The sequence below is a fragment of the Plecotus auritus genome, assembly GCF_963455305.1.
Source record: "Plecotus auritus genome assembly, chromosome: 9".
NCBI classification, from domain to species: domain Eukaryota; kingdom Metazoa; phylum Chordata; class Mammalia; order Chiroptera; family Vespertilionidae; genus Plecotus; species Plecotus auritus.
The window spans coordinates 135348888-135374240 of NC_137783.1; the positions used below are offsets into that span (position 1 = coordinate 135348888).

General features: G+C 37.3%; 3 protein-coding genes across 3 annotated transcripts; 1 reads left to right on the forward strand and 2 right to left on the reverse strand.

Annotated features, from left to right (window-relative positions):
• Positions 1-3918: 3918 nt before the first annotated feature.
• LOC308258004 (olfactory receptor 5B2-like) lies at positions 3919-4866 on the forward strand (the record flags this gene model as incomplete). The annotated part of the gene is made up of 1 exon (XM_080688234.1): positions 3919-4866. The coding sequence occupies one exon, from the start codon at positions 3919-3921 to the stop codon at positions 4864-4866; it is 948 nt and encodes a 315-aa protein (XP_080544360.1).
• Positions 4867-8988: 4122 nt separating this feature from the next.
• On the reverse strand, positions 8989-9942 carry LOC308258104 (olfactory receptor 5B3-like; the record flags this gene model as incomplete). Its single annotated transcript, XM_080688359.1, has 1 exon — positions 8989-9942. Exon 1 carries the CDS (start codon positions 9928-9930, stop codon positions 8989-8991), a length of 942 nt encoding a protein of 313 aa, XP_080544485.1. The 5' UTR covers positions 9931-9942.
• Positions 9943-17707: 7765 nt separating this feature from the next.
• LOC308258103 (olfactory receptor 5B3-like) lies at positions 17708-18661 on the reverse strand (the record flags this gene model as incomplete). The annotated part of the gene is made up of 1 exon (XM_080688358.1): positions 17708-18661. Exon 1 carries the CDS (start codon positions 18647-18649, stop codon positions 17708-17710), a length of 942 nt encoding a protein of 313 aa, XP_080544484.1. The 5' UTR covers positions 18650-18661.
• Positions 18662-25353: the final 6692 nt, after the last annotated feature.

Here is a 25353-nt window from a genome sequence, read left to right on the forward strand (position 1 = left end):
AGATACTGAAAACCTATTTGAAGAAATAATGACCGAAAATTTCCCCCACCTGGTGAAAGAAATAGACTTACAAGTCCAGGAAGCACACAGAACCCCAAACAAAAGGAATCCAAAGAGGACCACACCAAGACACATCATAATTAAAATGCCAAGAGCAAAAGACAAAGAGAGAATATTAAAAGCAGCAAGAGAAAAACAGTTAATTACCTACAAGGGAGCACCCATACGATTGTCAGCTGATTTCTCAACAGAAACTATGCGGGCCAGATGGGAGTGGCAAGAAATATTCAAAGTGATGAATAGCAACAACCTGCAACCAAGATTACTCTACCCAGCAAAGTTATCATTCAGAATGGAAGGTCAGATAAAGAGCTTCACAGAGAAGAAAAAGCTAAAGGAGTTCATCAACACCAAACCAGTATTATATGAAATGCTGAAAGGTATTCTTGAAGAAGAAGAAGAAGAAGAAGAAGAAGAAGAAGAAGAAGAAGAAGAAGAAGAAGAAAAAGAAGAAGAAAGAAGAAGAAGAAGAAGAAGAAGAAGAAGAAGAAGAAGAAGAAGAAGAAGGTAAAGATAAAAATTATGAACAACAAATACATATCTGTCAACAAGTGAATCTAAAAATCAAGTGAATAAAAAATCTGATGACCAGGATAAACTGGTGAATATAATAGAATCAGGGGCATAGAATGGGAGTGGACTGACAGTTCTTGGGGGGAAAGGGGTGTGGGGGGTGCGGGAAGAGACTGGACAAAAAGCGTACACCTATGGATGAGGACAGTGGGGGGGAGGTAAGGGCAGAGGGTGGGATGGGATCTGGGTGGAGGGGAGCTATGGGGGGAAAAAAGAGGAACAATTGTAATAATCTGAACAATAAAAATTTATTAAATTAAAAAAAAGTTATTACCTCCATTTTGCCATTATTTTAAACTAGAGGCCCGGGGCATGAAATTCATGCACTCGGTAGAGGTTCCTCAGCCCGGCCTGTACCCTCTCGCAGTCTGGGAGCCCTCAGGGGATGTCCGGCTGACAGCTTAGGCCTGCTTCCTGTGGGGAGCGGGCCTAATCCAGCAGTTGAACATCCTTAGCGCTGCCGCAGAGGCGGGAGAGGCTCCCATCACCGGTGCACTCGCCAGCCATGAGCCCGGCTTCTGGCTGAGCAGCGGTCCCCCTATGGGAGCGCACTGACCACCAGGGGGCAGCTCCTGCATTGAGAGTCTGCTCCCTGGTAGTCAGTACGCATCATAGTGACCGGTTGTTTCGCCGTTTGGTCGATTTGCATATTAGTCTTTTATTATATGGGATGGCCTTTAGAGATTTTTAAAATTGTGTTCAAACTCTTAAGTGAAAAAGCTGAAATTCAAATGTGTGGTCCTAAAACTTAAGCACTTTTTACTACCCCAGATAGACTTACAATTATAGAATTATTAAGCCTCCTTAATTATTATCTACTAGAGGCCTGGTGCACAAAAATTCATGCACTTGGGGGGGGGGGGTCATCCCTCAGCCCAGCCTGCACCCTCTCACAGTCTAGTACCTCTCAGGAGATGCCCACCTGCTGGCTTAGGCCTGCTCCCTGGGGGATCGGGCCTAAGCTGGCAGTCAGACACCCCTCTGGTAGTCTGGGAGCCCTCAGGGGATGTCCACCTGCCAGCTTAGGCCCGATCCCCACAGGAAGCGGGTCTAAGCTGCAGCTGGACATCCTTAGTGCTGCGGAGGAGGCGGGAGAGGCTCCCGCCACTGCCGCTGCACTCACAGCCATCATCCTGGCTTGTGGCTGAGTGGAGCTCCCACTCTGGGAGTGCACTGACCACCAGGGGGGCAACTCCTGCATTGAGCATCTGCCCTATGGTGGTCAGTGTGCATCAGCGACCAGTTGTTCCCAGGCGTTCCCCCATTAGGGTCAATTTGCATATTACCCTTTCATTATATAGTATTATTTGTTAAGTTATATACTAGATACATTGGGTGGGGGAATTTAAGACATAATATATTGTTTATACTATGAGTTGTTTCTATAAGCATTCAGACTTGGATTCAGATTGTGAGGGGTTTGAATCTATACAAACTGGGACAATAGTACATGGCATGAAAGGCGATACAGCTACCCATTATATTGCTGGTGTTATTTTGTTAGGGTCAGAAAGACATTGTCTATAGGACACAGTTACTAGCTAGTTGAAAAGACAAAACTTCAATATCTACTCCTTAGTCCCCACCATCTCCCAGCTCCCATATCTCCATCTCACCTCAGGTTTCCTTTTCTTGACTTTTCCAATGGCCCATTCTGGGCCTGAGTTCTTACGAGGGGTGCCCTAAATGATGGCTTGGCCTGGAGTAGTCACCCTGGAGGTGATGACAAGTGAATGAACTCGGGATACATTTTGAAAGTAGAGATACAAGATGTGCTCATGAACTACAAGTGAATTGTGAGGGAAAGAGCTCTGAGGCTGGATAATTCTGGCATTAAGAGATTCTATGTTGAAGACTTTATCAGGCTTGACCAGATATTTAGTCTGGATTCTGAAAACTGTGGAGGCTATTTTATAATGAGATTATGTAAGTGGGTGAAATAATTAGTACAGCCTTTAATAGTTTCCTCTAGCAGAAACCATGCCATGAAAAACAGCATCTCAAAATTTGTATTTGTAATTATCCTTGGAGCTCAGTCCCCAATTTTTTGTTGACATTTGTAAAAATAGTGTGTTTGTTTAAACAAATTTAGATTTAAGTTATGAAGTTACATAAGTTCTTTAGTGATGTGATTCCAACCATTTTGTTAGGTTTCTTTTGTTACTTTCTTTCAACCATCTTATATACTACTACTATTAATAATAATAATATTTATTTAATAATAGTATAAAACTTATGGTTTATTGCATGCTAATTATGTATTAAGCAGTATTCTGTGTGATTTAAACATGTCAACTCATTAAGTTCTCCAGGTTTGCAAGATCCTATTATCATCATCCCTATTTTTAACTGAGGCACCGAAAAGTTGTGACTTTCCAAAGGTTGCTGACCTAGCAAGTGGAAATGTAGGAATTGAATGACCCCAGAGACCATGTTCTTTACCAACACGAGATGCCGCCTCTCTATAGAGATTGCACCTTTTAAATTGCTGTAAGAATTTTGTGACAAAGTAAGAGTAGGAAACACATGCCCTTTTTGTTTGTTTGTTTGTTTGTTTGTTTGTTTGTTTGTTTGTTTGAATAAAGAAATTCAAGCTCAGGGACACTTACATTGCTCCCCAAGGGGATGAAATGGCGATGAGCATCTTCCTCCATTTCCTGCTACTTCCCTCAAGAGGTTGAAGCAAGAGGTTTGAACGGTCACAGTTTTGAGATTTTTACACTTTTGGGGATGGGCATATCTTTCAAGGGGGCAGTTTTCTCTGAGGAGAGAAAGGGAAACTATTCTTTCTTAGATCTCAGATGGATCACAATTGCTTAAATGATAATCTTCACAGAACTTCACATCCAGAAAGGCATTGGCACATCATTTTTCTCAGTTAATTAACTAATAGGACAGCTGGGAGATTAAATGAGGTAGTATTTATTATTCTCAGACTACCTGGCACATAGTAAGTGCTCCATTAATATGAGTGTTACATGGCTCAGGGATGACCAAGTAATTGACAGAGAAAGCAGAAAATTTCAACCCAAATGAAAATAAACAGTAGATATTTTGAAGATAAGGTCATTTGAAATATCTGAGTGAAGTCAGGAACTAATAAATGTGTGCATACCCTTACAAATTGAAAGATGGAGGTCAGAAGATGCAGTCTCTTGGTTATTGGCAACCCTGCACTGGTAATGGCATCATGGTAACATGGGTATGCTGTGAGCCATTTCCCATGCATTAGTAATTTATCCATTTTACTTCTCTTGTTTTGACAGGTGAAACACAATTTCAAAAATGACCTCCATGGAGAATAGCACAGAGGTGAATGAATTTAGACTCTTGGGACTGACCAACACCCCAGAGTTACAGGTCCCCCTCTTCATAATATTCACTCTTATATATCTCATCACTCTCATGGGAAATCTTGGGATTATCATGTTAATTCTGTTGGACTCTTGCCTCCACACTCCCATGTATTTTTTCCTCAGTAACCTGTCTCTGGTAGACTGTGCTTACTCCTCGGCTGTTACTCCCAAGGTGATGGCTGGGTTCCTCACAGGGGATAAAGTCATCTCCTATGGGGGATGTGTTGCTCAAATGTTTTTCTTTGTGGCTTTTGCCAGTGCAGACTGTTTCCTACTAGCTGTCATGGCTTATGATCGCCATGCAGCGGTGTGTAAACCCTTACATTACACCAGCACTGTGACCAACAGGGTGTGTGCTCAAATGTCCCTAGGCTGCCATGTATGGGGCTTGGTTGAATCCGCCATCCATACTGGATTTACCTTCTGTCTCTCCTTCTGCCGTTCCAATGTGGTCCATCACTTTTTCTGTGATATCCCTGCAATCCTGGCTCTTTCGTGCTCTGACATCTACACAAATGAGATTGTGCTCTTCATCTTAGCAGCATTCAATGTCTTCTTTGCCCTAACTGTTATTTTGACCTCCTATCTGTTCATATTCATTGCCATCCTGAGGATGCGCTCAGCAGAGGGGCGAAAGAAAGCCTTCTCTACCTGTGCTTCTCACTTCACTTCTGTAACCATATTCTATGGAACTGTAATCTTTATGTACTTACAACCCAGTTCTAGTCATTCTATGGACAACGATCAATTGGCATCTGTGTTCTATACAATAATAATCCCCATGTTGAATCCTATTGTCTATAGTCTACGGAATAAAGAGGTTAATAATGCTTTCAGAAAAGCCATTAGGAAGATGAAGGTCCTGCTCAACACATAGTTTTAGTTAGAGAGATTATACATCTCAGTTGTCTATTGCTATGCAACAAATTACCACAACACTTAGTGGCTTAAAACAACAGCTTTTATTTATCATAATTCTAAGAACAGGTACTTTGCTGCTTTCACATGGGTTCACTCATGAGGTTGCATATCTTCTGCATGGTCAGTTGGGCTGAAAGGTTCAAGATGTCCTTACATTTCTGCATGCTGATTCTGGATGCTGCCTACCTCTGCTCCACATGGTCTTTCATCCTTCAGAGGCTGGACCGATCTTCTTTCATAATATTTTCAGGCCAGCATTCTCATAGTGTGACCATTTCTCTCCAAGAATTTGTAATAAGGGAGAAAAATGAGAAGTCGAGGTGGCCTTATAGTTCCATTAAAGAGAAAAACAACTCAAACCTCACTGATATGGTAGAGTCAGATTGGCCAAATAATTACAAGAATTTAAAGTCAGGTGGTTATCACCAATCAGATTCAGAATTATTGAACAGGACCTTCATCTTAGTGGCTTTTCTGTGCACCATAATTCACGTAAGAATATCACTGTTGCCAGGCCCACATGGCTCAGAGGTCACAGTTCAATTTCCAGTCAGGGCACATGGCCCAGTTGTGGGCTCAATCCCCACAACAACATTGATATGAGAGCAGAACATTGATCGGCTGCATGCTTCAGACCCTCTCAGTGTGGATTGAGCCTGCAACCTGGGCATGCACCTGACCAGGCAGCAAACCAGCAACCCTTTGGTGCACAGGATGACACACAACTAACTGAGCCACCCTGGCCAGGGTGGATTCTTGACAATTTGTTTCACAATCTTGGTTTCGGTTTTCCTGAAATAAACAAACAAACAAACAATTCTTCCTTATAGATAAATTTTATTTCTTATTAAATTTATTGGATGACAGTGGTTAATAAGATTATGTAGGTTTCAAATTTACATTAATATAATACATGATCTATATATTGCATTGTGTGCCCCCGACTCAAAGTCAAAAAATCTTCCGTCATCACATATTTGGACTCCTTTAACTTTTACTACCCCAAACCCCTTCTCTCTGGTAACCACAATACAGTTGTCTATGTCTATGAGTTTCAGTTTTATATACCACATATGAATGAAATCAAATGGTTCTTAGCATTTTCTGATTAACCTATTTCACTTAGCATGATATTCTCAAGTTCCATCCATGTTGTCACAAATGGCAGTATTTCATCTTTTCTTATGGCTGAGTAGTATTCCATTGTCTATATGTACCACATCTTTATCCAATCATCTATTGAAGGACACTTCAATTGTTTCCATGTCTTGGCAACCAAGAATAGTGTTGCAATTAATATAGGGATGCATATCTTTGTGAATAAATGTTTTCAACTTTTGGGGGTGATACCCAGAAGAGGAGTGTCTAAGTCATATATGGTAACTCTAGTCTTAATTTTTTTAGGAACCTTATCATTCTCCACATAAACATCTATCATTAGAACAAAGAAAATATATATTTCCATTGATTTCTACTGTTTTCCATAGTGGCTGTACCAGTTTTCATTCCCACCAGCAGTGAATGAAGTTTCCTTCTTCTCCACACTCTAGCCAACACTTGGTATTACTTATCATGTTGATAATAACCATTCTAACAGGGGTGAGATGATATCTCATTGTAGTTTTGATTTGCATTTCCCTAATAAAGTTGTTAGTAATCTATATAGACCTCTCCTAGGAGGTGGAATGTAGTCTCTACCACCTCAGTGTGCATTGAAATTTGGTGACTTGCTTCTAAAGTATAGAGTGTATGGGGGGAGAGGGGAAGTAGCATTAATGGAAGAACCTGGCAAAAGTTTAAGTGATCATCTTGTTTAATTGATCAAGATCAAGCCCCCAGTGACAAGTCATGTTGATAATGTATATCTCCTAGTAGAACATGATGAGAAGTTCACTTCTTATTCTTTCTCAAAACCTATACCTCTGTATAACTATGTGAAAAAAATCAGACAAACAGAAATTGAAAGGCATTCTACAAAAGACATATTAAGGTAATGAAAAATAAGGAAATACTGAGAAACTGTCAAGATCAGGGAAGATTAATGGGACACAACAAATATACGCAATGTTGCATCCTGGATTGTATTCTGTAAGAGCAAAATGACCTTAGTAAAAAATAATGATCCGAATAATTTCTTGAAGGTTTTGATAATAGTAATAATCAACATTGGTTTCTTATTTTTCACAAATGTAATATGATAAAGTAAAATATTAACTAAAGAGGAAATTTGGTGAAAGGTACATAAGACTTGTCTGTTTATAACCATTGACAACTGAATAAATAATCATTATTTATGGATATATTTTTCAAATTCAATCAGATAGAAAATTACAATAGTCTCATTTTTATGATTTATTAAATAAAACTTATTTCATGTGTTGTTTTTCATTAATGAGAAATACTAATGAAAAAGAATTAAGATGGTTTGATATGATCCATTCAATAGTATGGTTTCTAAAAATTAATTTGTCCAAAAGTGGTAAATACAAATAGTGAGTGATAATATAGGAAAAAAAAAACTCGCCATGTCTCATGAAATGCTCTAAAATTGTATTAATTGATTGATTTGAGAGAGAGAAACATTGATTTGTTGTTCCACTTACTTACTAATTCATTGGTTGCTTCTTGTATGTGACAAGCTTCAACATACAAGAACCAGGGATCCAACTTGCAACGTTGGCATATGGACAGCGTTCTACCTAACTGAGGCTACCCAGGCAGGGCCCTTAGAATTATTTCCTAAAGAATTTTATAATGAACTCATGTAATTATCAGTGGTTCAAATATATTGACTGCTGGATCCAAATTTTGACTAATATATTTGTTAACATGTTTATTGAGAAATTATTATAAAGCAGGTTGTAATTTGTGTATTGGAAATGAAGTTGTTAGTTCGGAAGACAAAGTGACTCCTCTGGTGTAGTGTATGCTCTCAGTAGGAAAATAAAGGAATAATGATAATAGTTTAATTTGAGTACTGATCAGAATTATGAAGACTAAAGCAAGAAGTGCAAGGAAGGAACAGTGTCCACTGGTGGGTGGGGTGACTATGATGTGGAAACATTTAAGCAAAGACCGGAAGGAAGTAAAGGAGCTTTCTGAGCACTGGTAACAGCAAGGACAAAGATCCTGATGCAGGAGCATGCTTGGAGTTGTCCAGAAAAAGCAAGGAACTCAGTGTAAATGAGTAGGAGAGGAATAACACATGACAGAGCTCATCTAACACTAAAGCATCCCTGAATGAGTGGCATTAACCTTTTCTTAGTATTTTCAATGAGACAAATGAATAACATTATTATTAATCAGTGCTGTTTGTTTACAAAATGTGAGATAAGGTTGTCATATACAGAAAAACTGAAAAATTCCCTTATTATTTCTCAATCACCTTTTCTTATACTCTGGCCATTTTGCTTTTGAAAATCATCCTGTGAGCAAACTGCTTCTACTAGTAGACTTACTGAAGACAGAAATATTAATCCCTTTATAATATTATGCATATGTAGTTCTGAATAAAATGTGCCAACAAAAAGCATGTATCTTTATTTAAATATTCATATCACTTTTTTCATTTTAGACTGCTGAAATAGTTTTGAACTACAGAAATACATAATGTTGAACATAAATGTATAATCTGATATATAAATTATTTTTACTTTTTAATTAAAAACTAGCCATACTCCATCTAACCCTTTTAACAAGTTTCCCACTTTTGCATGTATATGAATTTATGGATTTCTTGCATATCCTTTTTCATGGATTTGTGTGTGCTGTGTTTTTCATATATCCTTCCATTGTTACATGGTAGAGAAAATATGAACATGTGAATAAACTAAAAATAATTAATAAGGTTTATTACAAGCAAGGCCCCCAACATTCTTAAGGTTCCTTTTGGCCATCCTAATTCAGACATCATGTTTTAAACACAATATTTCCTTTATTCTAGGTGATAGGCTTTTGAAGTAAAACAATGGCATTATCTCAGCAATTTAGGGGCATTGTTGGGCCTTAAAATGTGAATTATTGCATGTTGAACATCTGACAGGAATGAAACTAGGTTATTGTGGATCCTACAACTTTATCAGGTGAAGTCTAGAGACAATTTTGCCTTCTCAACAACCTTCTTGAATGCATATTTGACCTCCTTGTTTCTCAAGCTATAGACCAGAGGGTTCAACATGGGGATGACCATAGTATAGAACACAGAGGCAATTTTGTCTGTGTCCATGGAATGGCTGGAGCTGGGCTGTAAATACATGAAGATAACAGTCCCATAGAAGATGGAGACTGCAGTGAGGTGAGAGGCACAGGTGGACAGAGCCTTCTGATACCCTGAAGATGAGTGCATCTTTAGGATGGTGACAAATATGAACAGGTAGGAAATCAAGATAACCAGGAGAGCAGAAAGGATGTTGAAGCCTGCCACAGAAACAAGAATCTGCTCATTAATATGCCTGTCTGAGCAAGAGAGAGCCATGACTGCTGGAACATCACAGAAAAAGTGATGGACCAGATTAGACTTACAGAAAGAGAGGCTGAATGCATTCGTAGTGTGGACAGAGGCATTCAGAAAACTATAGACATAGGAACCTATGGCAAGACATGCACACACACCTGTTGTCATGGTGGTGGTGTAATGTAGGGGGTTGCACACTGCTGCATAGCGATCATAAGCCATTGAGGCCAAGAGGAAATTTTCCCCAGTGGCAAAGGCTACAAAAAAGAACATCTGAGCAGCACATGCATCGTAGGAGATGACCTTGTCTCCTACAAGGAACCCAGCCATAACCTTGGGAGTGACAGCTGTAGAGTAACAAAAGTCAACCAAAGACAAATTACTAAGGAAAAAGTACATAGGGGTATGGAGCCGAAAGTCCACGAGAATCAAAATGATTATCCCCAGGTTTCCAACCACACTGATGAGGTAGATGAAGGTGAACATTATAAAGAGGGGGACCTGCAGTTCTGGGACATTGGTTAGTCCAAGGAGGATGAACTCAGTCACTTCTGTATTGTTCTCCATGGATGTTGTTTGGGAATCACAAGATGTCCTATAGCAATGAGTCATAAAGGAACACATTGATTAACAAAAAATCAATTGAAACAGATAGATAGAAAAGTGATAAGTAGATCTAAAGTATGGGTTTACCAACAAAGTTTAATGCATTCATTAACTATAGAGTTACACATTATTGAAACTGAAGTTTAATGAATAATCTTCCACTTTTTTAAATTCTGTAAACTGATTTGTGTAAACAAGTAATGTCTTAATCAACATGACATATTTGGAATAAATATATGTGTCATGTCATATCCCTGAGCCTAGTGAATGCTTATACTTCTATGTTGCTTATGTGCCAGGAAATGCTCGAGACACCTTACATCTATATTCACTTATTTGTCTCAATAAATCTATAAGAGTGACTAGTTGTTACCCTATTTAACTTATAAGGCACAGAGGTTCAGCAATGTTTTTAAGTTTAAAAATTATTACTGCCAAAGCCAAGTTATATACATAGGCAGAGTGGTTCTTCAGTTAATTGGCATTAATATAAATAAAACTGAATTTAATGCAACTTGCAATTACTCTTTGTCACCATTGCTCCAAACTCAGTATTCAGCATTTTAGTTAAGTAGCTGAGACCCATATACATGGTAGATGGGTAACTGGATACACAGGGGCATGTACAACTAACAGAAGTAATTCTGAGGAGAAGATATAAAATATTGGGTATAGAGTTTGGGTTTTGAGATGAGCTAAATATCAGTCCTACCATTAACTATCCAAGAGTTTTTGGGTTCAATCTAAGTAGCCAAACCACATTTTCTCCACATACAAAATGAAGATTGTAATGAAATGAATCTCATGATATTATTGTGAGAATTAAATAAAATGGTAGATTAAATGCAATGAGTGAAATTTTGGGTGTATAGCATAGCCTGATAAGAGTTAGCTATAATATTATTATTGGGATGAAATGAAAGCCTTTATGTTTGTTTGAGAAAAGTGGCTGATAAAATTTAGGGATTCAGGTGTGGATGAGTTTTGAAGTCTTGCAACCGCTCTCTCTGATATCCTTTTTCTCACACACTTGGTTCCCTGATACTAGTATTCCTGGTGTTTCTCTGTCTGTCTCTCCTCAGTCAGCATAAGTAGCTATTCTAGCCATCCCATATGAACCACTCTTTTGCTTAATTTCTTTCTTAAAATTCATATATTAATATGAGTTGAAAGAGGTTCCTTTCTTTCTTTCTTTCTTTCTTTCTTTCTTTCTTTCTTTCTTTCTTTCTTTCTTTCTTTCTTCCTTCCTTCCTTTCTCTCTTTCTTTTTAATCCTCACCCAAGGACATATTTAAAGAGAGGGAGAGAGAGGGAGAGAGAGAGAGAGAGAGAGAGAGAGAGAGAGAGAGGGAGAGGGAGAGAGAGAGAGAGAGAGAGAGAGAGAGAGAGAGAGAGAGAGAGAGAGGAGAGAGAGAGAGAGAGAGAGAGAGAGAGAGAGAGAGAGAGAGAGAGAGAACAGAGAAACATCAATTGGTTGCGTTCAATACATGCCCCAACAGGTGGTCAAACTCACAACCCAGGTATGTGTCCTGACTGGGAATCAAACCTGCATCCTCTTGGTGCATAGGACAATGCTCAACCAACTGAGCCACTCTGACCAGACAAGAGTCTCCTTTCTTAAACTCATTATTTTCTTTCATTGAGATCATCTCATAGTTCCATCACGGAGATCAGGGTTGAAAGTTCCTAAATTGTTGGCTGCTTTTAGCCTCCAGGTCTGTTTTAGTGTTGGCATTCATGTTTAAGCTTTTTATATAAATATGTTCTTGAGTCAGGATAATATTTTTTTAATCTGAATTTGAGGTCTTTAGAAGGACACATCATTCACTAATCATTATTCTGTAACATTGTCCTAACTCTTTCACATCTTCACTTTACAAAACAAGCCCCTAAAGTCAGTAGATTCATCAACCTTTGACAATCATAAGCACTTGTAGAATGTAGTATGTTCTGCAAATAGTAAAAGCTATAGGGATATAAAATTATATTTAGGGATGTGTTTACATATGTATATATACATAAACACATCTTTTCATTTAATCCTCACAATAATATTGCAAGATATGTGATACTATAATTCCAAATTTACCATTAAGAGAACTGAAGACTTGAGAAACTATGTAAAGCTCTACAATTGCACAGCTAGTATGAAGAAAATCCAAGATTCATTATTCAAATCCATCTGTGACCAAATCAAAAGCTATACTTTTATCCTTTCACCATCAACATTTGTAGATATGTTAGTAATAATAAAGATGAAATTATGAGGAAAAGATTACAATGGATCTTGTTAATTCAATTGCAACTCTTCTGTAGTTTAAAGGAAGGTTATTTCACTCTCGTCTGCTTTTTTAAAAACCTTTGGTGAAAGCACAACAGATAGTAAATAAGGTGAAATTAAGACTCATTCAATAGAAGCATTACTTCTTTTGCTAATAATTTTTAGGAAAGCAACATAATGTTATTTGATAAGTATCACTGTACTTCTTACTGATGAAGTTTTGAATTTGAACCCCAGTCTCAAGTCGCTATTTTAGAAAAAAATGTTCAAAACACCTAGTTATGTGCTCAAACAACTCATAGCAGGTATAGTTGCCCTGTGGATTTTGCATAAATTGCAGTTCACACTAAAAAATGTGTATGAAACATAGAAGCTTACCTTGCTGCTGAAATGGAAGGCACAGTCAATCCTGACTAGTGGTTCTGAAATCTGAAATCTAACCATGGAATAATGTATATATACTCTTGGTGATGTTCTCTAACAGGTACTGGTCAAAAGAATCTAAGATCTCTACGACAAGTAAAGATGGAGGAAAACCCGACATGAAGTCAGAGACCTGGGTACAAGTTTTAAACCCACCATTAATACTTACTGTGCTTTTGGAGGAGTCACTTGGCTTCTTCTTGCTTCTAAAATAAAGAATGAAATTACCACTCCTATATAATTTACAGAATTGTGCCTGCAAATAGCAAATGAAGAAAGGTCTGTAAAACAAAGGGGCTATCATTTTAAAGTCAATCAATAGAATATTCAACTTGAGATGTTTTCTCTGGCCATGATTGTAGGCTCATACAAATCCTCAGATCAGAAGTCCAAGGGAAGGCCCGCACGTACTTAGGGTGCGTAAATAACAGCCAAGGGGGCTAAGCACTTTAAAATGATGTAATGTTGAATCATATTGGGATTTCAGGGCTAACTCATGGGAATCAGGAAGGAGCCATTGAGATATAGAATGGTTTGGGGATGTCCCCTGTGAGGTCTTCTATAGCTCTCAACCCAAGGTCTTAGAAAAGAAGCAATTAAGTTGCCTGTAGGCACCTAGCTGGATATGATGAGAGTGCACACATGTTTTCATATTATTTGTTATTAATTTTTCCTATTTTTAATTAAAATAGAATTTACAAACAGCAATTATATCTATAGTTTTTAGTGTATAAATCTTCAAGTTTGGTAAAATGTATATGGTTATGTAACCATTACCACAATCATCATATAGAAGAGTTCCATCATCCAAACTGAACCTCTGATCTTTTCCTTGTGATCAACCCTTTCTCCCACCCACTGCACCAACCACTAACTGTTTTGTCCATATAAGTTTATCTCTGCAATAATGTCCTATAAATAAAATCCTAGAGTATATATATCTCTTCTATCTAGCTTGTTTCACTTAGCATGTTGTATTTGAGATCCACTCATATCAAAATTATGTTAATTTCCTAGAGCAATCATTAAATAGTACCACAAACTGGGTGGCTTAAACAACACAGATTTATTTTCTCATATTTCTGGAGGCTACAAGCCTGAGATCAAGGTGTTAGCAGGGCTATTCTGTTGGTTCCTTGTGATTACAGAAGAGAGAACTTGTCTCTTGTCTGTTTCTGAGCTTTTGGGTAGTTTGTTGGCAGCCTTTGGAATTTCTAGATTTTTGCTGCATGGCCATGATTCTATCTTCATCTTCACACAGTGTTCTCCCTTTGTGACTACGTGTGTTAAAATTTCCCCTTTTTAATTTAATTTTTATTAAATTTATTGGGGTGACATTGGGTAATAAGATTATGTAGGTTTCAAATGTACATTGATATAATACATGATCTATATATTGCATTCTGTGCCCACCACTCAAAGCCAACAAATCTTCTGTCACCATATATTTGGCCTCCTTTACCTTTTACTACCCCCACACCCCTTCTCTCTGGTAACCACAATACATTTGTCTATGTCTATGATTTTCAGTTTTATATCCCACATATGAATGAAATCAAATGGTTCTTAGCTTTTTCTGATTAACCTATTTTACTTAGCAAGATATTCTCAAGGTCCATCCATGTTGTCACAAATGGCAATATTTCATCTTTTCTTATGGCTGAGTAGTATTTCATTGTCTATATCAGTGGTTCTCAACCTTCCTAATGCCGCGATCCTTTAATACAGTTCCTCATGTTGTGGTGACCCCCAACCATAAAATTATTTTCGTTGCTACTTCATAACTGTAATTTTGCTACTTTTGTGAATCATAATGTAAATATCTGTGCTTTCCGATGGTCTTAGGCGACACCTGTGAAGGGTCGTTGGACCCCCAAAGGGGTTGCGACCCACAGGTTGAGAACCGCTGGTCTACATGTACCACATCTTCTTTATCCAATCGTCTTTTGAAGGACACTTCAGTTTTTTCCATGTCTTGGCAATCATAAATAGTGTTGCAATTAATATAGGGATGCATATCTTTGTGAATAAATGTTTTCAACTTTTGGGGGTGATACCCAGAAGAGGAGTTTCTAAGTCATACATGGTAACTCTAGTCTTAAATTTTTTAGGAACCTTATCATTCTCCACATAAACATCTATCATTAGAATTAAGAAAATATGTATTTCCATTGATTTCTACTGTTTTCCATAGTGGCTGTACCAGTTTTTATTCCCACCAGCAGTGAATGAAGTTTCCTTCTTCTCCACACTCTAGCCAACACTTGGTATTACTTATCATGTTGATAATAACCATTCTAACAGGGGTGAGATGATATCTCATTGTAGTTTTGATTTGCATTTCCCTAATAAAGTTGTTAGTAATCTATATAGACCTCTCCTAGGAGGTGGAATGTAGTCTCTACCACCTCAGTGTGCATTGAAATTTGGTGACTTGCTTCTAAAGTATAGAGTGTATGGGGGGAGAGGGGAAGTAGCATTAATGGAAGAACCTGGCAAAAGTTTAAGTGATCATCTTGTTTAATCGATCAAGATCAAGCCCCCAGTGACAAGTCATGTTGATAATGTGTATCCCCTAATAGGACATGATGAGAAGTTCACTTCTTATTCTTTCTCAAAACCTATTCCTTTGTATAACTATGTGAAAAAAAAATCAGACAAACAGAAATTGAAAGGCATTCTACAAAAGACATATTAAGGTAATGAAAAATAAGGAAATACTGAGAAACTGTCAAGATCAGGGAAGATTAAAGGGACACAACAAATATGTGCAATGTTGCATCCTGGATTGTATTCTGTAAGAGCAAAATGACCTTAGTAAAAAATAATGATCTGAATAATTTCTTGAAGTGTTAGATAATAGTAATAATCAACATTGGTTTCTTAGTTTTCACAAATGTAATATGATAAAGTAAAATATTAACTAAAGAGGAAATTTGGTGAAAGGTACATAACCATTGTACCTGTTTATAACCATTGACATTGAATAAATAATCATTATTTATGGATATATTTTTCAAATTCAATCAGATAGGAAACATATTATAGTCTCATTTTTATGATTTATTAAATAAAACTTATTTCATGTGTTGTTTTCCACTTAATGAGAAATACTAATGAAAAAGTATTAAGATGGTTTGATATGATCCATTCGATAGCGTGGTTTCTAAAAAATTAATTTGTCCAAAAGTGGAAAATACAAATAGTGAGTGATAATATAGGAAAAAAACCTAGCCATGTCTCATGAAATGCTCTAAAATCGTATTGATTAATTGATTGATGAGAGAGAAAGAGACAGAGAGAGAGAGAGAGAGAGAGAGAGAGAGAGAGAGAGAGAAATTGATTTGTTGTTCCTCTTATTTATTAATTCATTGGTGGCTTCTTGTGTGTGCCCTAACCAGGGATCCAAACTGCAACTTTGGTGAATAGACAGCATTCTAACTAACTGAGGCTACCCAGGCAGGGCCCTTAAAATTATTTCCTAAAGAATTTTATAATGAACTCATGTAATTATCAGTGGTTCAAATATATTGACTGCTGGATCCAAATTTTGACTAATATATTTGTTAACATGTTTATTGAGAAATTATTATAAAGCAGGTTGTAATTTGTGTATTGGAAATGAAGTTGTTAGTTCGGAAGACAAAGTGACTCCTCTGGTGTAGTGTATGCTCTCAGTAGGAAAATAAAGGAATAATGATAATAGTTTAATTTGAGTACTGATCAGAATTATGGAGACTAAAGCAAGAAGTGCAAGGAAGGAACAGTGTCCGCTGGTGGGTGGGGTGACTATGATGTGGAAACATTTAAGCAAAGACCTGAAGGAAGTAAGGGAGCTTTCTGAGCACTGGTAACAGCAAGGACAAAGATCCTGATGCAGGAGCATGCTTGGAGTTGTCCAGAAAAAGCAAGGAACTCAGTGTAAATGAGTAGGAGAGGAATAACACATGACAGAGCTCATCTAACACTGAAGCATCCCTGAATGAGTGGCATTAACCTTTTCTTAGTATTTTCAATGAGACAAATGAATAACATTATTATTAATCAGTGCTGTTTGTTTACAAAATGTAAGATAAGGTTGTCATATACAGAAAAACTGAAAAATTCCCTTATTATTTCTCAATCACCTTTTTTTTCTTTTTTTTAAATATGTTTTATTGATTTTTTACAGAGAGGAAGGGAGAGGGATAGAGAGCTAGAAATATTCATCAGCTCCTTCCTACACACCTCCCACTGGGGATGTGCCCGCAACCAAGGTACATGCCCTTGACTAGAATCGAACCTGGGACCCTTCAATCTGCAGGCCAATGCTCTATCCACCGAGCCACACCGGTTAGGGCAATCACCTTTTCTTATTCTCTGGCTATTTTGCTTTTGAAAATCATCCTGTGAGCAAACTGCTTCTACTAGAAGACTTACTGAAGACAGAAATATTAATCCCTTTATAATATTATGCATATGTAGTTCTGAATAAAATGTGCCAACAAAAAGCATGTATCTTTATTTAAATACCCATGTCACTTTCTTCTTAATTTTAGACTCCTGAAATAGTTTTGAACTACAGAAATAATGTTGAACATAAATGTATAATCTGATATATAAGTTATTTTTACTTTTTAATTAAAAACTAGCCATACTCCATCTAATCCTTTAAAAAATTTTCCCACCTTTGCATGTATGTGCATTTATGGAATTCTTGCATATTTTTTTTCATGGATTTGTGTGTGCCGTGTTTTCCATATATCCTTCCATTGTTACATGGTAGAGAAAATATGAACATGTGAATAAGCTAAATATAATTAATAAGGTTTATTACAAGCAAGGCCCCCAACATTCTTAAGGTTCCTTTTGGCCATCCTAATTCAGACATCATGTATTTGGACACAATATTTCCTTTTAGTTGATAGGTTTTTGAAGTAAAACAATGGCATTATCTCAGTAATTTAGGGGCATTGTTGGGCCTTAAAATGTGAATTATTGCATGTTGAACATCTGACAGGAATGAAACTAGGTTATTGTGGATCCTACAACTTTATCAGGTGAAGTCTAGAGACAATTTTGCCTTCTCAACAACCTTCTTGAATGCATTTTTGACCTCCTTGTTTCTTAAGCTATAGACCAGAGGGTTCAACATGGGGATGACCATAGTATAGAACACAGAGGCAATTTTATCTGTGTCCATGGAATGGCTGGAGCTGGGCTGGGAGTACATGAATATGGCAGTCCCATAGAAGATGGAGACTGCAGTGAGGTGAGAGGCACAGGTGGACAAAGCCTTCTGATACCCTGAAGATGAGTGCATCTTTAGGATGGTGACAAATATGAACAGGTAGGAAATCAAGATAACCAGGAGAGCAGAAAAGATGTTGAAGCTTGCCACAAAAATAAGAATCTGCTCACTAACATGCCTGTTTGAGCAAGAGAGAGCCATGACTGCTGGAACATCACAGAAAAAGTGATGGACCAGATTAGACTTACAAAAAGAGAGACTGAATGTGTTCCTAGTGTGGACAGAGGCATTCAGAAAACTATAGACATAGGAACCTATGGCAAGACATGCACACACACGTGTAGTCATGGTGGTGGTGTAATGTAGAGGTTTGCACACTGCTGCATAGCGGTCATAAGCCATTGAGGCCAAGAGGAAATTTTCCACAGTGGCAAAGTCTGCAAAAAAGAACATCTGCGCAGCACATGCATTGTAGGAGATGACCTTGTCTCCTACAAGGAACCCAGCCATAACCTTGGGAGTGACAGCTGTAGAGTAACAAAAGTCAACCAAAGACAAATTACTAAGGAAAAAGTACATAGGGGTATGGAGCCGAAAGTCCACGAGAATCAAAATGATTATCCCCAGGTTTCCAACCACACTGATGAGGTAGATGAAGGTGAACATTATAAAGAGGGGGACCTGCAGTTCTGGGACATTGGTTAGTCCAAGGAGGATGAACTCAGTCACTTCTGTATTGTTCTCCATGGATGTTGTTTGGGAATCACAAGATGTCCTATAGCAATGAGTCATAAAGGAACACATAGATTAACAAAAAATCAATTGAAACAGATAGATAGAAAAGTGATAAGCAGATGCACATTTTTATTATGGCAATCAGATCTAAAGTATGGGTTTACCAACAAAGTTTAATGCATTCATTACCTATAGAATTACACATGATTAAAACTGAAGTTTAATGAATAATCTCCCCCTTTTTTAAATTTTGTAAATGATTTGTATAAACAAGTAATGTCTTAATCAACATGACATATTTGGAATAAATATATGTGTCATGTCATATCCCTGAGCCTAGTGAATGCTTATACTTCTATGTTGCTTAGGTGCCAGGAAATGCTCAAGACACCTTACATCTATATTCACTTATTTGTCTCAATAAATCTATAAGAGTGACTAGTTGTTACCCTATTTAACTTATAAGGCACAGAGGTTCAGCAATGTTTTTAAGTTTAAAAATTATTACTGCCAAAGCCAAGTTATATACATAGGCAGAGTGGTTCTTCAGTTAATTGGCATTAATATAAATAAAACTGAATTTAATGCAACTTGCAATTACTCTTTGTCTCCATTGCTTCAAACTCAGTATTCAGCATTTTAGTTAAGTAGCTGAGACCTATATGCATGGTAGATGGGTAACTGGATACACAGGGGCATGTACAACTAAAAGAGGTAATTCTGAGGAGAAGATATAAAATATTGGGTATAGAGCTTGGGTTTTGAGATGAGCTAAATATCAGTCCTACCATTAACTATCCAAGAGTTTTTGGGTTCAATCTAAGTAGCCAAACCACATTTTCTCCACATACAAAATGAAGATTGTAATGAAATGAATCTCATGGTATTATTGTGAGAATTAAATAAAATGGTAGATTAAATGCAATGAGTGAAATTTTGGGTGTATAGCATAGCCTGATAAGAGTTAGCTATAATATTATTATCGGGATGAAATGAAAGCCTTTATGTTTGTTTGAGAAAAGTGGCTGATAAAATTTAGGGATTCAGGTGTGGATGAGTTTTGAAGTCTTGCAACCGCTCTCTCTGATATCCTTTTTCTCACACACTTGGTTCCCTGATACTAGTATTCCTGGTGTTTCTCTGTCTGTCTCTCCTCAGTCAGCATAAGTAGCTATTCTAGCCATCCCATATGAACCACTCTTTTGCTTAATTTCTTTCTTAAAATTCATATATTAATATGAGTTGAAAGAGGTTCCTTTTTTTCTTTCTTTTTAATCCTCACCCAAGGACATGTTTAGAGAGAGGGAGAGAGAGAGAGAGAGAGAGAGAGAGAGAGAGAGAGAGAGAGAGAGAGAGAGAGAGAGAGAAACATCAGTTGGTTGCCTTCCATACATGCCCCAACAGGTGATCAAACTCACAACCCAGGTATGTGTCCTGACTGGGAATCAAACCTGCATCCTCTTGGTGCATAGGACAATGCTCAACCAACTGAGCCACTCTGACTAGGCAAGAGTCTCCTTTCTTAAGCTCATTATTTTCTTTCATTGAAATCATCTCATAGTTCCATCACGGAGATCAGGGTTGAAAGTTCCTAAATTGTTGGCTGCTTTTAGCCTCCAGGTCTGTTTTAGTGTTGGCATTCATGTTTAAGCTTTTTATATAAATATGTTCTTGAGTCAGGACAATGTTTTAAATCTTTTTAATCTGAATTTGAGGTCTTTAGAAGGACACATCATTCACTAATCATTATTCTCTAACATTGTCCTAACTCTTCCACATCTTCACTTTACAAAACAAGCCCCTGAAGTCAGTAGATTCATCAACCTTTGACAATCATAAGCACTTGTAGAATGTAGTATGTTCTGCAAAAAATAAAAGCTATAGGAATATAAAATTATATTTAGGGATGTGTTTACATATGTATATATACATAAACACATCTTTTCATTTAATCCTCACAATAATATTGCAAGATATGTGATACTATAATTCCAAATTTATCATTAAGAGAACTGAAGACTTGAGAAACTATGTAAAGCTCTGCAATTGCACAGCTAGTATGAAGAAAATCCAAGATTCATTATTCAAATCCGTCTGTGACCAAATCAAAAGCTATGCTTTTAGCCTTTCACCATCAACATTTGTAGATATGTTAGTAATAATAAAGATGAAATTATGAGGAAAAGATTACAATGGATCTTGTTAATTCAATTGCAACTCTTCTGTAGTTTAAAGGAAGGTTATTTCACTCTCGTCTGCTTTTTAAAAAACCTTTGGTGAAAGCACAACAGATAGTAAATAAGGTGAAATTAAGACTCATTCAATAGAAGCATTACTTCTTTGCTAATAATTTTTAGGAAAGCAACATAATGCTATTTGATAAGTATCACTGTACTTCTTACTGATGAAGTTTTGAATTTAAACACCAGTCTCAAGTCGCTATTTTAGAAAAAAAAAAGTTCAAAACACCTAGTTATGTGCTCAAACAACTCATAGGAGGTATAGGTGCCCCGTGGATTTTGCATAAATTACTGTTCACACTAAAAAATGTGTATGAAACATAGAAGCTTACCTTGCTGCTGAAATGGAAGGCACAGTCAATCCTGACTAGTGGTTCTGAAATCTGAAATCTAACCATGGAATAATGTATATATACTCTTGGTGATGTTCTCTAACAGGTACTGGTCAAAAGAATCTAAGATCTCTACGACAAGTAAAGATGGAGGAAAACCCGACATGAAGTCAGAGACCTGGGTACAAGTTTTAAACCCACCATTAATACTTACTGTGATTTTGGAGGAGTCACTTGGCTTCTTCTTGCTTCTAAAATAAAGAATGAAATTACCACTCCTACATAATTTACAGAATTGTGCCTGCAAACAGCAAATGAAGAAAGCTCTGTAAAACAAAGGGGTTATCATTTTAAAGTCAATCAATAGAATATTCAACTTGAGATGTTTTCCCTGGCCATGATTGTAGGCTCATACAAATCCTCAGATCAGAAGTCCAAGGGAAGGCCCGCACGTACTTAGGGTGCGTAAATAACAGCCAAGGGGGCTAAGCACTTTAAAATGATGTAATGTTGAATCATATTGGGATTTCAGGGCTAACTCATGGGAATCAGGAAGGAGCCATAGAGACATGGAATGGTTTGGAGATGTTCCCTGTGAGGACTTCTATAGCTCTCAACCCAAGGTCTTAGAAAAGAAGCAATTAAGTTGCCTGTAGGGACCTAGCTGGATATGATGAGAGTGCACACATGTTTTCATATTATTTGTTATTTATTATTTTTCCTATTTTTAATTAAAATAGAATTTACAAACAGCAATTATATCTATAGTTTTAGTGTATAAATCTTCAAGTTTGGTAAAATGTATATGGTTATGTAACCATTACCACAATCATCATATAGAAGAGTTCCATCATCCAAACTGAACCTCTGATCTTTTCCTTGTGATCAACCCTTTCTCCCACCCACTGCACCAACCACTAACTGTTTTGTCCATATACGTTTATCTCTGCAATAATGTCCTATAAATAAAATCCTGGAGTATATATCTCTTCTATCTGGCTTGTTTCACTTAGCATGTTGTGTTTGAGATCCACTCATATCACTAAATATGTTAATTTCCTAGAACAATCATTAAATAGTACCACAAACTGGGTGGCTTAAACAACACAGATTTATTTTCTCATATTTCTGGAGGCTACAAGCCTGAGATCAAGGTGTTAGCAGGGCTGTTTTGTTGGTTCCTTGTGATTATATAAGAGAGAACTTGTCTCTTGTCTGTTTCTGAGCTTTTGGGTAGTTTGTTGGCAGCCTTTGGAATTTCTAGATTTTTGCTGCATGGCCATGATTCTATCATCTTCACACAGTGTTCTCCCTTTGTGACTACTTGTGTTAAAATTTCCTCTTTTTAATTTAATTTTTATTAAATTTATTGGGGTGACATTGGTTAATAAGATTATATTGATGTCCACGTGTACATTTCTATGATATATAATGTATATATTGCATTGTGTGCCCATCACCCAAAGTCAAATCACCTTCTGTCACCATGTATTTGATCCCTGTTTCTACCCCCATCTCCCTTCCCTCTGGTAACCACCATACTGTTGCCTGTGTCTATGAGTTTTTGTTTGTTTGTTTTTCTTGTTTGTTCATTTGTTCCTTTCAGTTTTATATTCCACATATGAGTGCTGAATCTTTGGCACATTCTCAGCTCTTCTCCCTTCTCCCCTCACAAGTTAGCTCCCACTTGTCCACCTTCAGATGTTTCAATATGTGGATCTCTCAGACATATTTGTGTGTTAAGCATGGAATCCTTTTTTGGATTATAGCTATTCCAATTTTTGAAACCTCAAGGGGAGAGACCAAATTTTCTGATATCACCATCCAAATTTTCCCTTTTTAAGAGGACATGAGTCATATTGGATTTGAAGTTTACCCTACTCTATTATGTCTTAATCTTACTTAATTAAATCTGCAAAAACCTTTCTAAAATAAGATCAAATTCTGAAGTACTGGGGGTCAGACTTCAACAAATGAATTTTTTCCCTTTTTAGTAAAATTATTGTGGTAACACTGGTTAACAAAATCATACAGGTTTCAGGTGCACAATTCCACAGCACATTATCTGTACACTGTATTATGTGTTTACCACCCCAAGTCAAATCTCTTTCCATCACTATTTACCCCATATACCCTCTTTCACCTCCCTTACCCACTCCCTACGCTAAGTAAAACAAGTGAATTTTTGAGGAACACAATTTAACCCATAATATATTAGTGGCAAAATATTTTTATTACTAGAGGCCCAGTGCATGAAAATTCATGCACTGGAGGGGAGCGGTCCCTCAGCCTGGTCTGCCCCCTCTCACAGTCTGGGAGCCCTCAGGGGTAGGAGATGACCCGGCAATCAGGGGAAGGCGACGCCCCCATCACACCTCTGCTGCTGCCACTGCCGGCAGCACAAGCCTCGGCTGGCCCTGCGCACCTGCCAACCTGGCGGGGCTGAGGGGACTGCGTGCCACCATCTTGTGGCTGTGGGCGCTACCATCTTCGAGGACGGGGCAGTCAATTAGCATATTCCCTCCTTACTGGCTGTGGGTGCCACCATCTTTGCGATGGCATGAGGGTCAATTAGCATATTCCTTCTTTATTAGATAGGATTGCTGAAAGGTATTCCATTATATATAGATATCACAGATTGTTTCTACACTTCCCACTTATAGGACATTTGGGTTGGTTCAAATATCTGGATTCTTTTTTAACATTTTTACTTTTTATTGATTTTAGAGAGAAAGGAAGGGAAAGAGCGAAAGAGGGAGAAACATTGGTGTGAGAGAGAAACATCAATCAGTTGCCTCCTGCATGCACCCAGCCAGGGATCAAACCCACAACCTGCTACCTCTTGGTGTATGAGATGACGCTCCAGCCAACTGAGCCCACTGACCAGTATCTGGATATTTTGAATAAAGTTACTGAACATCTGTCCAAAGTTATTTTTGTGAGAATATAGGTTTGCATTTTACTTAGATAACCTCTATGAGTTAGATGGCTTGGTCAGATGGTAAGTGTATGGATAATTGAATTGAATTCAGTGCTTCCTTATCAATCTTTTATTTGGTTTTCATTATTAAATGTGAGATATTGAAATATCCCACTATTATTGTGTTACTATTTCTCCCTTCAATGTTTAATTCATATATTGGGCATTTTTGATGCATATGTATTTATAATTGTTATATCTTCCTGGAGAATTGACATTTTTATCATTATATAATATCTTTCTTTGTTTCTTCTGATAGTTTTTGAGTTAACGTCTATTTTATCTGCTGCAAGGATGACCACTCTAGCCCTTTGCAATGTGGAGTCAACACACACACACACACACGCACACAACCAGCATGTTCACAGAGCCAACATAATGTCCCTCAACTGAGAATTGGATAAACAAATCTGTAATATCCATAAAAGAGAGTACTACTAAAAAAAAGATTACACTATAAGCAAAAGTAGCAACATTGATGGATCTTAAATGCATTATACTAAGTGAAAGAAGCAAGACTCATAGACTACATATGCATAAGGACATTCTTACAAAAGCAGTTATATACACAAAACAGTTAAGTGGTCTCCAAGAGTAGTGGGTAGGAGAAGGAGTTGGCCACAAAGAACCTTGTGCTCTGCATACATGGTGGAAATGTTCTATTATCTTGATTCTGATAGTAGTTACATAACCATACACGTTTGACAAAATTCTTAAAACTATACACACAGAAAAATGTGTGGATCTTACTGTTTTTAAATTATGCATTTAGGAAATGAAAAAGACATAACAAGTAATAGCAAAATATGCATGTAAACTCTGCAGGTAGGTCCCCATAGACTTTTAATTGTATCTTCCCCAAGAAGGTGGGTTAAGGAGCTGTAGATGGTCTCATGGGGCACATTCCCTGAGAGCTCTATAATTCACCCCTGGGTCCCTTGCATTGGCCTCTGAAATATCAACACTCCACACAACATCATTTTAGAGGGACCAGACTGCATGTTGGGCCCTTTGATCTTCATATGTTCATCTGAATGTTAATAATTATCATTACACACAGTTTTTCTGTCTACTGAAGAATTGCTACAAACCTACAACCACAGCCAAGAAAATCACCCCAAGATAAAAATTATATATTGAGTGACTTTAAAATGATAATCTTAT